Source organism: Triticum aestivum, chromosome 5D (assembly GCF_018294505.1).
Source record: "Triticum aestivum cultivar Chinese Spring chromosome 5D, IWGSC CS RefSeq v2.1, whole genome shotgun sequence".
In the NCBI taxonomy this organism is placed as follows: Eukaryota; Viridiplantae; Streptophyta; class Magnoliopsida; order Poales; family Poaceae; genus Triticum; species Triticum aestivum.
Genome location: NC_057808.1, coordinates 529,219,038 through 529,232,026, shown reverse-complemented (window position 1 = coordinate 529,232,026; position 12,989 = coordinate 529,219,038). Strand labels below are relative to the sequence as shown.

The 12,989-nt window shown below is 44.1% G+C and overlaps 1 protein-coding gene across 1 annotated transcript; it reads right to left on the bottom strand.

Annotated features, from left to right (window-relative positions):
- Positions 1-232: 232 nt before the first annotated feature.
- LOC123123494 (dof zinc finger protein DOF2.4) lies at positions 233-2,958 on the bottom strand. The gene is made up of 2 exons (XM_044544011.1): positions 2,364-2,958; positions 233-2,109 (listed from the first exon to the last, which is right to left on the bottom strand). Exons 1-2 carry the CDS (start codon positions 2,448-2,450, stop codon positions 829-831), a joined length of 1,368 nt encoding a protein of 455 aa, XP_044399946.1. The 5' UTR covers positions 2,451-2,958; the 3' UTR covers positions 233-828.
- Positions 2,959-12,989: the final 10,031 nt, after the last annotated feature.

The window sequence follows — 12,989 nt, the reverse complement described above, 5'->3', positions numbered from 1 at the left end:
TGCATGCAAGACTAAATTTTACAAGGATAAACTGAATTTCTAGGGAATATGTACATGCAAATTAGATGCTAGCAGTGCCAATCACAACTAAATGATAAGCTAAATTAAGCATATAGATATCAATGTATTGGATATTTTCAATCAAAGGATGAATGAAATGGACCTCATGATATAAACTTCGAGTGGAATTGCAAGCATGCATGCATTATGGACTAAAACAAATTCATGCATATAAACAAAAGCACATCGAATAAGTGAGTGGAAACATTGAACATCCCAAGCTACTCATACTGTCATACATGGGGTATGAAGATTGCACTAATATACTGAAGAAACCAACTCATCAACTCGATCTCTTCGACGGTATACAAACCCAACAATCTAGCTTGTAGATATATATAAGTATATAACCTTCCACCATGAACACATTAATTGAACCAAGCTATAGTAAACTTGGTACCAATTAACATGCATTACAATGACAACGGAGAATTAAGGAGATCCAAGAATATAGAAAATCCAGCACCTTAAACAATAGGGGTACCAAGAAAGAACCTAATTAAGACGGTACAAGAACAGCATGCATGGAGATAGATATAGCTAGGACTCACTCGAGAGTAGAATAAAACTAATTTTGATCGATCAGCAATGATCTTGCATGCGCCACCACAACTCCATTGTTTCTTTTCTCTTTCTCGATCGATCGGAAGCCATCGCTAAAATTAAGCTTCAATTCGGAGCTTGTATATATAGAGCTACCTTTTGCAGAGAGATCGCCTCCATTCCGCCATGCATGCATGCGCGGCCATGGCGCGGCTGGCCTCACAGTCACAGGATGTTGCCCGATGATGACGAGTTGAACCCGGGGAGCTGATCCACCCAGCCGCCTCCTCCGCCGGCGCCGCCTGGAGCCACGGTGCCGCTGCTGTGACTTCCTCCATTTTCGTTGCCGCCTGCGCCATTGTTGCCGCCGCCCCAGAATTGGATATTGCCGGGGAGGCCGAGGAACTCCCTGGCCGAGGCGGCGCCCGCCATAGCGTTGTTGGACGGCGGGTTGTCCTCCATCTTCACCGACGCGAGCTGCGTGATCAGCCCTGCCGATCCGGGCACCAGCTGCTTGGATCCGCCGACGCCGCCCATCATCTCTCCGGCGAAGCCGGACGCGTCAGTGGCGTCGAACTGGTATAGGCCAGCCATTTGCTGCTGCTGTTGATGCATGCCGTCGGCGCGGCCGAAGAAGGGGAACTGCTGCATCTGCGGCAGCCGCCACTGCTCGGACAGCCCCATGGCGGCGGCCGCGGCACCGCCTCCGCCGAGCTGGTAGTCCACCGGATCCAGCGAGTTGATCAGCCCCGGAAACCCTAGCCTCGACGCGCCGGTGCCGTAGTGATCCCCGCTGCCGGCGCCCAACGGGTGCAACGAGCCAAAGAATGGCATCTGCGCGTGCCCCTGGCCCTGAGACGACATCATGGCCCCGGCCGCCGCGGCCGCGCTGCTGCCGTTGCCGTTGCCACCCCCAGCCGTGGTCGTGGAAGATGTTGTGGACGACGACGTCCCGCCGCCACCGGAAGCCGACGCGGCGGAGGACGAGGACTTGGAGGACTTGGTGCGCTTGTTGCGGCGGCAGCCGCCACCGACGGGGACGTTGCGGAGCGTGCCGCCGCGGGTCCAGTAGCGGCGGCAGGTCTTGCAGAAGTGGCGGGGCTGCGTGAGGGAGTAGTTGTTGAAGTAGCAGAACTTGGTGTTGGTGGACTCGCAGCGCGGGCACTTGAGCCCCGGCTCCGGCTGCGGGATCTTGGCCATCCGCGCCTTGTCCGTCATCGACCCTGGCCGCACCACGGCGCCGCCCGTCGGACCTCCGCCAGCACCAGCACCAGCACCACCACCACCTGCGCCGCTCAAAGCAACCGCACTACCCATGCCGTCCGGCCGCGGAGCCATCAACGCCCCGGACGGCGGCACCGGCGGCCGCAGCTGGTGGTGGTGCTGCTGCTGTTGGTACTGCTGATGTTGCTGTTGCTGGTGGTGGTGGTGCATCTCCATGCCGCCACCGCCGCCACCGCTTGCAAACATCTGGCCATGGTGGCTGAGTTGCTGCTGCTGCTGGAGCTGGAAGCACCATGGTTTACAATCAAAACACGCTCGAAAAGCAAGAGAATCAAAGCTGAGAAACTAATCACAATCACACAAAACAAGCAAAGCATAGCAACTAAAAAGCCATGGCAGTGTGAATATTCAAGAAGGGGATTTAATTCGCAAAAGAGCGCAGAGGAATATCTCCTCTCCATTTCCCCAGCTGGTTTTTTGCTCTTTTTTCACAAAGAAGCCATCCATCTATCTATAAGAGAGAAAAGGCAATTCACCTGCTGCTGCTGCTGCTGCTGCTGCTGGCTGTGGTTCTGGTTCCAATTGGGTGGATCATGGTAGAGGGGAACCGAAGAAAAGACCATGGTGGTGGTGGTGTGGTATAAAATTTGGTTTCTTTTGATCTTTTTCCTACTTGGAGTGGCTGCTTCTTCCTTTTGGGTTTGTTTGTTCCTCCTTGCTTCTTCGCGAGAGAGGGCCGGGCGAGAGGCGAGGGGTATATAGGTGCTTTAGGAGGGGATCCTCAAGCAAGGGTGGATGGCGAGGGCTAAAGGTGGATCGATGGAGAATAACACCACCCACTAGCAGCTTGGCCAATAGATCTCTCTGCTCTCTCTGCACACAAGAATGGAGCTCTCCTCTCACAAGGAGCTGAGGGCTGAGGGAGGGGGAAGATGGAAGAAAGGGAAAGAGAGGGACAGGGGGGAGTGAAAGCGAGAGGAATAAAAAGGAGGGCGGCAAGGGTGGTAGCTAGCCTTGTTCTTTCTTTATTTATATTTTGTCTTAGTGGTGGTGTGCTTGCATTATATATTTGGGATGTGAAACATATGGAGAGGCGACGGGGAAGGAAGCTTAGAGAGAAGAGAGAGAGATCAGTTGCTTAGCCTGCAAGGGAATGTGTGTGTGTGAGGTGGATGTATGGGTGTGGCTGGCCTAGCTTGGCTTGGTTAGTACCATAGGTGGTCAGGTGGAGTGAGGGGTGATGAGAGAATGCATGGGTCGTTTCATGCATGAGGAAAGTTGGAAACCCTAGGAGCTGATGTGGACTGCATCATGGACGGTCACTGTATGTCTCTACTGTTTGGAAGGCTTGCACTTCTTGGCAACTGGGGTTCATCAGCAACCAAACAAAACAGTGGATTGGAGCTGGCTGGCTGGCTCTGGAGGTTATCAAAATGAGCAACACTTGTGCCTTGGAGGTGTTCAGGTGCATGTATGGCTGCAGGTGCAACTTTATGTCAATATTGATGAAAGGGATCAATCAGTAAAAGTTGGTCTTACTAGTCTTGGTCTTGCCAAGTAGTGGTGGTGAAGAATTCCCCTTCTCTCTCTCTCTCTCTCTCTCTCTCTCTCTCTCTCTCTCTCTCTCTCCCTTACCAAAGTTAAACAAGTATAGGATAGTATAACTAGGCAGTCTCATGCATATGAGTAGGTAACTGTAGGTACATGGGGCTAAAGAGCAAAATAAACTATCTGTTACTAGCCTTAGTGCTTGTGCATAGAGGCAGAGAGAGATGAGGTTGAAATTTCTTTTATAAAATGCATGCATGGAATGGCGTATGCATGCATTGCATGGTGTAGATTATTAATTTCCCACCAAGGCCTTTCTAGGTCATGCATGTAGCTGGACATGTCTGCTGTCATGCAAATTTAGTAGTCCAATTTGCAAGTACTGCGAAGCTTCAGTGCTTTGGAGGATGGGCTAGATCTATGTGAGCTACATGTACAGTAGCTGGCTTTTTCTCTCCATATGTATCTCCTTTGTGCAAATTGAGCAAACATGCTGGCCATTTGATTACTAATGGACCGCTCATAAAGCTTTACACACTCGAATTGTGCAAGATCTCAGCACATCACGTTGTTCAACTATTCTATTCGTTCTGATCCTTCAAAAATTTAAAACCCAGCTGTCTTTTCCATGCAAATAAATTATTCGGTGCAATCTTTCGTCTCAAATATTCTCCTTTATCCCTCCTTATTGTTTATCTAAAAATGTTGATCGTCGAGCAAGGGTTTGTGCCACTCGCTTACGTATGATTAATTATTCTCTCTAGTTGCTAGCTAGCTAGCTACCAGTGAGCTTAATGAAACATAAATTCCACTCTTGATGGTCTATGACTGATTAGAGAGATTAGACAAGAGATAACAAATTTGATTGACATGCTAGCCGCAGGATCCAACAAGTGTAGCCTTCCCATTTGCCGATGAGCTCGATCATTCACCCATTCATGGGGATCTGCAAGTAGTAAGGATGTATGCTTCAGATTAAGAAGATTCGGACACGGCAAGTGCCAGTGTGCAGCTAGACTCGAAAAGAATAGTGCTCACCTAGTGCTGCTTTCTCCACCTGCAACTGCAACCATCTGAAACTCATCTGCACCATGCCTCGATCCAGTGTTGACTAGTGAGTCGAGGTAGCATATATGCAGATTAATCGCATAGTGTTATGTGATTGATCTAGATATGCGTATGTATCCATCCAAACGCATGGAAAACTGGCATTAGAAGAACTTGGCCTAGGTTGAAACTTCGTAATCTTTGTTCATGTTATCAACTCCTGGTGTGGACCTCCTCATGTGCAAACATGTGCTCGAGTACATCATCATGTAGGATTATGTCACAGAGGCATTGTTGACTTTCACTACTACATATCTAGGTAATAACACCGAGGGACCCATAAACCCCTAATATGATGGCTTCGGCGTCAATAAGTGACATGAGGTCAATGGCGAGTCAGCTGTTCCTCGCAGGTGCCGCGCCCGTCGGTTGAGAATGATCACCAGTGGCCGACCCATCTCTGCCTACCGTTAGATTACCCACAATGGGAGTAACATAGGTGGTAACATCACACTTATCTAGGCAAAAAAGATGATGTGACATGTAATTAATGAAGAAAAAGAGGCATGTGGTAACATAGCTAGTTACTGTAACATCACACATATCAAGAAAAAATGAGTCTACAACATAATAAATGAAATGATACATGACACAACACATATGTTACTACCCACTGTGGAGGTAGTAACATAGGCTAGTAACATATGCATGTTACTAGTCTAAGTTACTATCCATTGTGACTAGTCTTACTGATGGCCGGCTCATGTAGCCCGTTTACCGGCTATATGTTTTCCACGTTCGTCAATCACTACTACAGATCCGAATAGCACCGACCCCTCATCACAGACCGGCGTGTGACCATACGTTATTTGCTTTAGCAATGAGGTAGAGGTGGATTAACGAGCTGCCCGGCTCGTTAAGGCTCGGCTTGTCAAGTTCGTACTCATTAAGGCTCGGTTCGTCAAACTTAATGAGCAAAAAAGTCTGATTGGACTTGTTCATTTAAAACTCGTTAAGCTCGTGAGTACTCGTTAACAGACATTACCTCATTTTGCTTCAGCAACAATGTGTTTTTGTGAAGGGGGGAAATGACCACGTAAGAGGTATGCTAGTTATTTTCTCATATGGGCTGGGTTGTGGGTCGATTAGATGGAATTGATGGGTAGAGGTGCCAAGAATGTTACCGCTTAACATAAAAAAATGTGCTGCGGTTTAGTCCCGGTTCAAAAACCGGGACAAATGGCCGTTTTTCTACTAGTGGAGGTAGCGAGTTTCATGAGCATAAGCTTGTCAAGCTTATGCTCATGAAACTCGCTAGCTCTCGCTCATTAAGCTCGTTAGCTGAAATCAGTGATTGGCTCTGTTCATTAAAAAACGAGCTACGAGCTTAACAAGCTGAACTACCGAGCGTTCATTAAGCTCACAAGCTACAAGCTTTTGGTCCAACCCTAATGACAGACCACTCTGGAGGCGTCGATGATAAGGTTCTAAGGGCCGGCTTGACTGGAGGTTTAACACTAATCGGTATCCCGTGGCCAAAATGGAACGAAGTTTGTCTGTGTTAATAATTCAAAATTAACCCTTCATTTTTCCCACTAATCGGTGGTGTTGTGTATGTGGCCCCGTTATAATCCGTGTCAGTGCCCATCCCCATCCCAAACCCCCACTCATCCATCGTCGAGCCCCTATTTGTTTAGTTTCACTCTTAGGCACGCCGCACCCGGTGCGAGCCTCCCACTTATCCCTCCCCACCCGGCGCGGCCACACCCTCCCGACGAGGCCACTCCCACGTCGTGCTCTCGCCTTCCCAAGCCTCCACAGTCGCACGACATCGCCTCCGCCCACCCGTTTTTGTTGTTGTGCCACCCGCCCTGCCATGGGACGGCTGGACTCCCGAGATCCGTGTATGGTCGTTGATACGTCTCCAACGTATTTATAATTTTTTATTGTTCTATGCTATTATAGTATCATCTTGGATATTTTATATACACTTACAAGCAATTATATATCATTTTTTGGGATTAACCTATTAACTTAGTGCAGTGCCAGTTGCTCTTTTTTTGCCTTTTTTTGTTTTGCAGAATATCAGTACCAAACGAAGTACAAATGCCACAAAACTTTTTGGAGATTTTTCCTGGCAATAAGAGACCCTGGAAGCTTCGGGAGGGGACGAGAAGATGGAGCAGTGGCCCACGAGGCACCAGGGCGCGCCCTGGTGGCTTGTGGGGCCCATGTGGCTCCGTTTGACCTAACTCCGCCTCTATAAATTCTCTAAAATCATGAAACCAACAGAGGAGTCCACGAAATACTTTTTCTGCCGCCGCAAGCCTCTGTTCTCACGAGATCCCATCTGGGGACCTTTTCCAGTACTCCGCCGGAGGGGGAATCAATCACAGAGGGGCTCTACATCAACCTTGCTACCCTTCCGATGATGCGTGGGTAGTTTACCACAGACCTACGGGTCCATAATTAGTAGCTAGATGGCTTCTTCTCTCTTGATGTTCTTCAATACAATGTTCTACTTAATGTTCTTGGAGTTCTATCCGATGTAATTATTTTTTGCGGTGTGTTTGTTGGGATCCGATGAATTGCGAATTTATGATCAGATCTATCTATGAATATTATTGAGTTTTTTCTTAACTCTTTTATGCATGATTAATATAGCTTCGTATTTCTTCTCCGATTTATTGATTTGGTTTGGACAACTAAATTGATTTATCTTGCCATGGGAAGAGGTACTTTGTAATGGGTTCGATCTTATGGTGCTCAATCCCAGTGACAGAAGGGGACATGACATGTATGTATCGTTACTATTAAGGGTAAAAAGATGGGGTTTATTCATACGTGAGTTTATCTTGTCTACATCATGTCATCTTGCTTAAGGCGTTACTCCGTTCGTTATGAACTTAATACTCTAGATGCATGCTGGATGGCGGTCGATGTGTGGAGTAATAGTAGTAGATGCAGAATCGTTTCTGTCTACTTGTCTCAGACATGATGCCTATGTATGATCATTGCCTTGGATATTGTCATAATTATTTGCTTTTCTATCAATTTCCCAACAGTAATTTGTTTACCCTTCATATGCTATTTTCTCGAGAGAAGCCTCTAGTGAAAACTATGGCCCCCAGGTCTATCTTTTATCATATAAAAATCCTAAAAAATACCTTGGTGTGCTTTTACTTTATTTATTTTATTTTGTATTTTTGTCCGATCTATTTATCAAAAATTATATAATTTAATCTTGCTTTTAACCGTCGAGGGATTGACAACCCCTTTGCACGTTGGGTTGCAAGGATTTGTTGTTTGTGTGCAGGTGTTGCTAACGAGGTGTTGCTTGGTTCTCCTACTGGATTGATAACCTTGGTTCTTAATTGAGGAAAATACTTATCTCTACTGTACTGCATCATTCTCTCCTCTTCGGGGAAATCCCAACGCAGTTCACAAGTAGTAGTCATACACCCAGCATGTTCTACCTTGTTCTTCGGTTGTGGCGGCGGCCACGATGGTGTGCTTCATTCCTTGTACTAATATATAGCAAGTTTGGGCTTTTCTGTGTTACCAATGTACCCGCTGATAGATTCTTGTAGGGTTAACTACTATATACTTATATATTATTTTTGTAGGGTTAGCTTGTACTTACAGAAATATCACTACTAGGGAAAACACTAGCAGTAGCGCGGGTGGGCACGCTACTACTATGGCGCTATAGCTAACTCTTAGTAGTAGCACCTGTAAGGCACACGCTATTGCTAACTCAGTTATCAGTAATGTGTTCCACAGAACGCGTTACTGCTAGATACTAGCAGCGTGGCTTGACCCCGCGCTACTACTATTATTACATATTCCATTTCTATTTTATTTTATATCATATCATATTTATACACCATTATACAAGTTTTCGTAGAGATTGTTATATCACTATGATCATATTGAGTTATTACATCATTGGGTGAAAGAACCGCGGACTAGATTCAAGTGGATGGATCCAAAGTGACCAAGTTGAATTACCCTACTAATCCAAATTTGTCACTTTGGATCCATCCACTTGAATCTAATCAGCGGTTCATTCACCCGATGACATAATAACTCATCATCATCATCATCATCGTCATCATAATATTAACAACTTATCATCATAATACATCATAGTCATATAACAACTCCTCCTCATCATCATTATCGTCCATGAGTCATATAACAACTTGGTCACTAGTCATAATCACAACTCCTCCTCCTCATCATCATAGTAGTCATAATCACAACTCCTCCTCCTCCTCCTCCTCGTCATCATCAACTCTAACACATTGTAGCACATAATAACAACTCCTCCTCATCATCATAGTCATAATCAACACTAACTAATTGCTCTTAATACCTAGGACCTACTCCTCTCTCCTAGGTAAAATAGCATAAAATAGGTAAACCAGTCCATCTCTATAATGGAGAATGGAGATACACCTATCTCCAACTTGTGGCTTGTGCACATTCATGTTGTCTCCAATTAGTTGCCTATGCGCATTCATCACTTTGCTCCATTATTTGATATCGAGCCTTCCATATTTTAAAGAAATCGAGTATGCACTGTTGTAACCCTTCGGCAAAGTTGGTCGTAAGCTAACCATATGCATATGACCTTCGGCAAACATCATGTCAGGCACAACCTTTTTCAGCCGAGTATTTCTTGAAGATAAGAAATAAGCTGACAATTATAAATAAACAAGTTTAGTAGCGATGAACACCAAATATTTTTAAATAAACAATATAAATTGCTCAACTTAATAAATTAGTTTGACAAACTCACATTTAGGCAAAACTGGAGGCATATCCACATCCACCCAGATGTCAATATTATTTTCAATATCATCATCTTCAGGACGAATATCAAATGTTATTTGCATATTCTCCTCAAATCCATATGCCTTGCAGAGAGCTTCCCAATTAGAGCAACCGAAATGGGAGTGATTAACCGCATTGTACAACTTAACCCGAAACGCATAACCATGTTTAGTCCTTAGGTATGCCCTCTACGTCTCCATATTCTCAAAGTCTTGGAAACCGAGCTTCTGCAAGGCATACGGTCTTGCATGGCACGGGATGTACTAGTCGAGTTAAAAAAAACAAAAATTACACGTTGAAGCAAATAAGCACACATGATGATTAATTACGATGAAATACTTGTCACTGCGTACCGTACAAACATCAAAGGTCTCTTCCAGCTTCACGGTGAAGAACCTACCATTTTGCGAGTGAGGCTCCCTGTCGCACAAAGCGCGGTCATCGCAGCAGTAGTTGCACTCCGGGATCCTATCATCGTCAGACGTTTCCTGTGTTCAAAATTCAAAGATTATAAATCGACGTCAATTACCAGGAACTCACGACAACATATCATTATTATTCACAAGTATAGGGGATCTATCATAGTCCTTTCGATAAGTAAGAGTGTCGAACCCAACAAGGACCAGAAGGAAATGACAAGCGGTTTTCAGCAAGGTATTCTCTTCAAGCACTGAAATTATCGATAACAGATAGTTGTGTGATAAGATAATTCGTAATGGGTAACAAGTAACAAAAGTAAATAAGGTGCAGCAAGGTGACCCAATCCTTTTTGTAGCAAAGGACAAGCCTGGACAAACTCTTATATAAATCAAAATGCTCCCGAGGACACATGGGAATTACTGTCAAGCTAGTTTTCATCATGCTCATATGATTCACGTTTGTTACTTTGATAATTTGATATGTGGGTGGACCGGTGCTTGGGTGCTGCCCTTCCTTGGACAAGCCTCCCACTTATGATTAATCCCTCTCGTATGCATGCGCAACTACGAAAGAAGAATTAAGATAAATCTAACCATAGCATGAAACATATGGATCCAAATCAGCCCCTTACGAAGCAACGCACAAACTAGGGTTTAAGCTTCTGTCACTCTAGCAACCCATCATCTACTTATTACTTCCCAATGTCTTCCCCTAGGCCCAAATCATGGTGAAGTGTCATGTAGTCGAAGTTCACATAACACCACCAGAGGAAAGACAACATACATCTCATCAAAATATCGAACGAATACCAAATTCACATGGTTACTTATAACAAGACTTCTCCCATGTCCTCAGGAACAAACGTAACTACTCACAAAGCATATTCATGATCAAGATCAGAGGAGTATTAATTATCATTAAGGATCTAAACATATGATCTTCCACCGAATAAACCAACTAGCATCAACTACAAGGAGTAATCAACACTACTAGCAACCCACATGTACCAATCTAAGGTTTTGAGACAAAGATCGGATACAAGAGATGAACTAGGGTTTAAGAGGAGATGGTGCTGGTGAAGATGTTGATGGAGATTGACCCCCTCTCGATGAGAGGATCGTTGGTGATGACGATGGCTTCGATTTCCCCCTCCCGAAGGGAAGTTTCCCCGGCAGAACAGCTCCACCGGAGCCCTAGATTGGTTCTGCCCAGGTTCCGCCTCGAGACGGCGGTGCTTAGTCCCAAAAGCTTCTCTCTGATTTTTTTCAGGTCAAAACACACCATATAGCATAAGATGGGTGTCGGGGGCCTGCCAGGGGGGCCACAAGGACGGGGGCACGCCTAGGGGGTAGCGCGCGCCTTCCACCCTTGTGGCTGGCTGGTGGCCCCCCTCTGGTACTTTCTTCGCCCAATATCTTTTATATATTCCAAAAATATTCTCTGTGAAGTTTAGGACTTTTGGAGTTGTGCAGAATAGGTCTCTACGATTTGCTCCTTTTCCCGTCCAGAATTCAAGCTGCCGACATTCACCCTCTTCATGTAAACCTTATAAAATAAGAGAGAAATTGCATAAGTATTGTGATATAATGTGTAATAACAGCCCATAATGCAATAAATATCAATATATAAGCATGATGCAAAATGGACGTATCAACTCCCCCAAGCTTAGACCTCGCTTGTCCTCAAGCGAAAGCCGATATCGAAAAATATGTCCACATGTTTAGAGATAGAGGTGTTGATAAAATAAAATACGGACATGAGGGCATCATGATCACCTTTAGACCAGCAACATATAATGCCATATAATTTCTTATGCTAAAGTAACAATTTGTTCACAAAGTAAAGTATGAATCAGAAACTTCATTGAAAACTAACAAACTATGATCTCAGTCATTGAAGCAATTGCAATTTATCATAACATCGGAAAGAGTCAATATAAGAGCTTTTCAGCAAGTCCACATACTCAACTATCATTTAGTCTTTCACAATTGCTAACACTCACGCAGTACTTATGGGTTCAAAGCTTCAGTCGGACACAGAGGAAGATAGGGGCTTATAGTTTCGCCTCCCAACCTTTTACCTCAAGGGTAATGTCAACAATAATACTTTATGAAAACCTACATCCGAGTGGATATATATATATATATATATATATAGAAGATAAAAGTAAAAGATAGGCCCTTCGCAGAGGGAAGCAGAGGTTGTCATGCGCTTTTATGGTTGGATGCACAAAATCTTAATGCAAAAGAACGTCACTTTATATTGCCGCTTGTGATAAGGACCTTTATTATCCCGTCCGTCACTTTTATTTCTTCCATATCACAAGTTCGTATAAAGATTATTTTTTCACACTAATAAATCATACATATTTAGAGAGTAATTTTTATTGCTTGCACCGATGACAACTTACTTGAAGGATCTTACTCAATCCATAGGTAGGTATGGTGGACTCTTATGGCAAAACTGGTTTAAGGGATGTTTGGAAGCACAGGTAGTATCTCTACTTGGTGCAAATAATTTGGCTAGCATGAGAGGGAAAGGCAAGCTCAACATGTTGGATGACCCATGACAATATAACTTCTATTCGGATATAAGAAAACATAACCCATTATGTTGTCTTCCTTGTCCAACATCAACTTTTTAGCATGTCATATTTTAATGAGTGCTCACAATTACAAAAGATGTCCAAGATAGTATATTTAGATGTGAAGCCTCTGTTTCTTTATTACTTCCTATTAATGGCAACAATGACCAAAACTATGTTTGTCAACTCTCAATAACTTTTATTCATCCTACTCTTTATATGTGAAGTCATTACACTCCATAAGATTAATATATGATCTTTTTATTTCTTTTTATTCCTTGTTTCCTTTAATTACCTCAAGATCATAGCAAGATAGCAAAGCCCTCAACTCAAAACTACTCTTTATTATATATAACTCACGGACTCGATTACATAGAGGGAACATAAAGCAAAACTCAAAGCTAGATCATACTAAAACTTTATTCTACTAGATCAAGATTATAACCAAAAGGATCGAACTAAGAAAAATGATAAAGGTGAAGATGTGATGGCGATATGATACCGGGGCACCTCCCCCAAGCTTGGCAGTTGCTAAGGGGACTGCCCATACCCATGTATTTATGTCTCTTTCTTCGGAGGTGATGATGATGGAGTTGTTGATGTAGTAGACTTGTCATCCATCTTCCAAGGCATAGGCTCACCATCATAGAAAGATGAACGAGTCTCCGGGATCCTCAAATCTGCAGACAAACTCATCCTCTTAAATCTGTATTCATACTCACAA

Coding starts and splice junctions, on each gene's coding strand:
- LOC123123494 (XM_044544011.1), bottom strand. CDS start 2,450: ATGGTCTTTTCTTCGGTTCCCCTCTACCATGATCCACCCAATTGGAAC. Junction 2,110..2,363: donor AGCAGCAGCAGCAGCAGCAG/GTGAATTGCCTT, acceptor TGGTGCTTCCAG/CTCCAGCAGCAGCAGCAACT.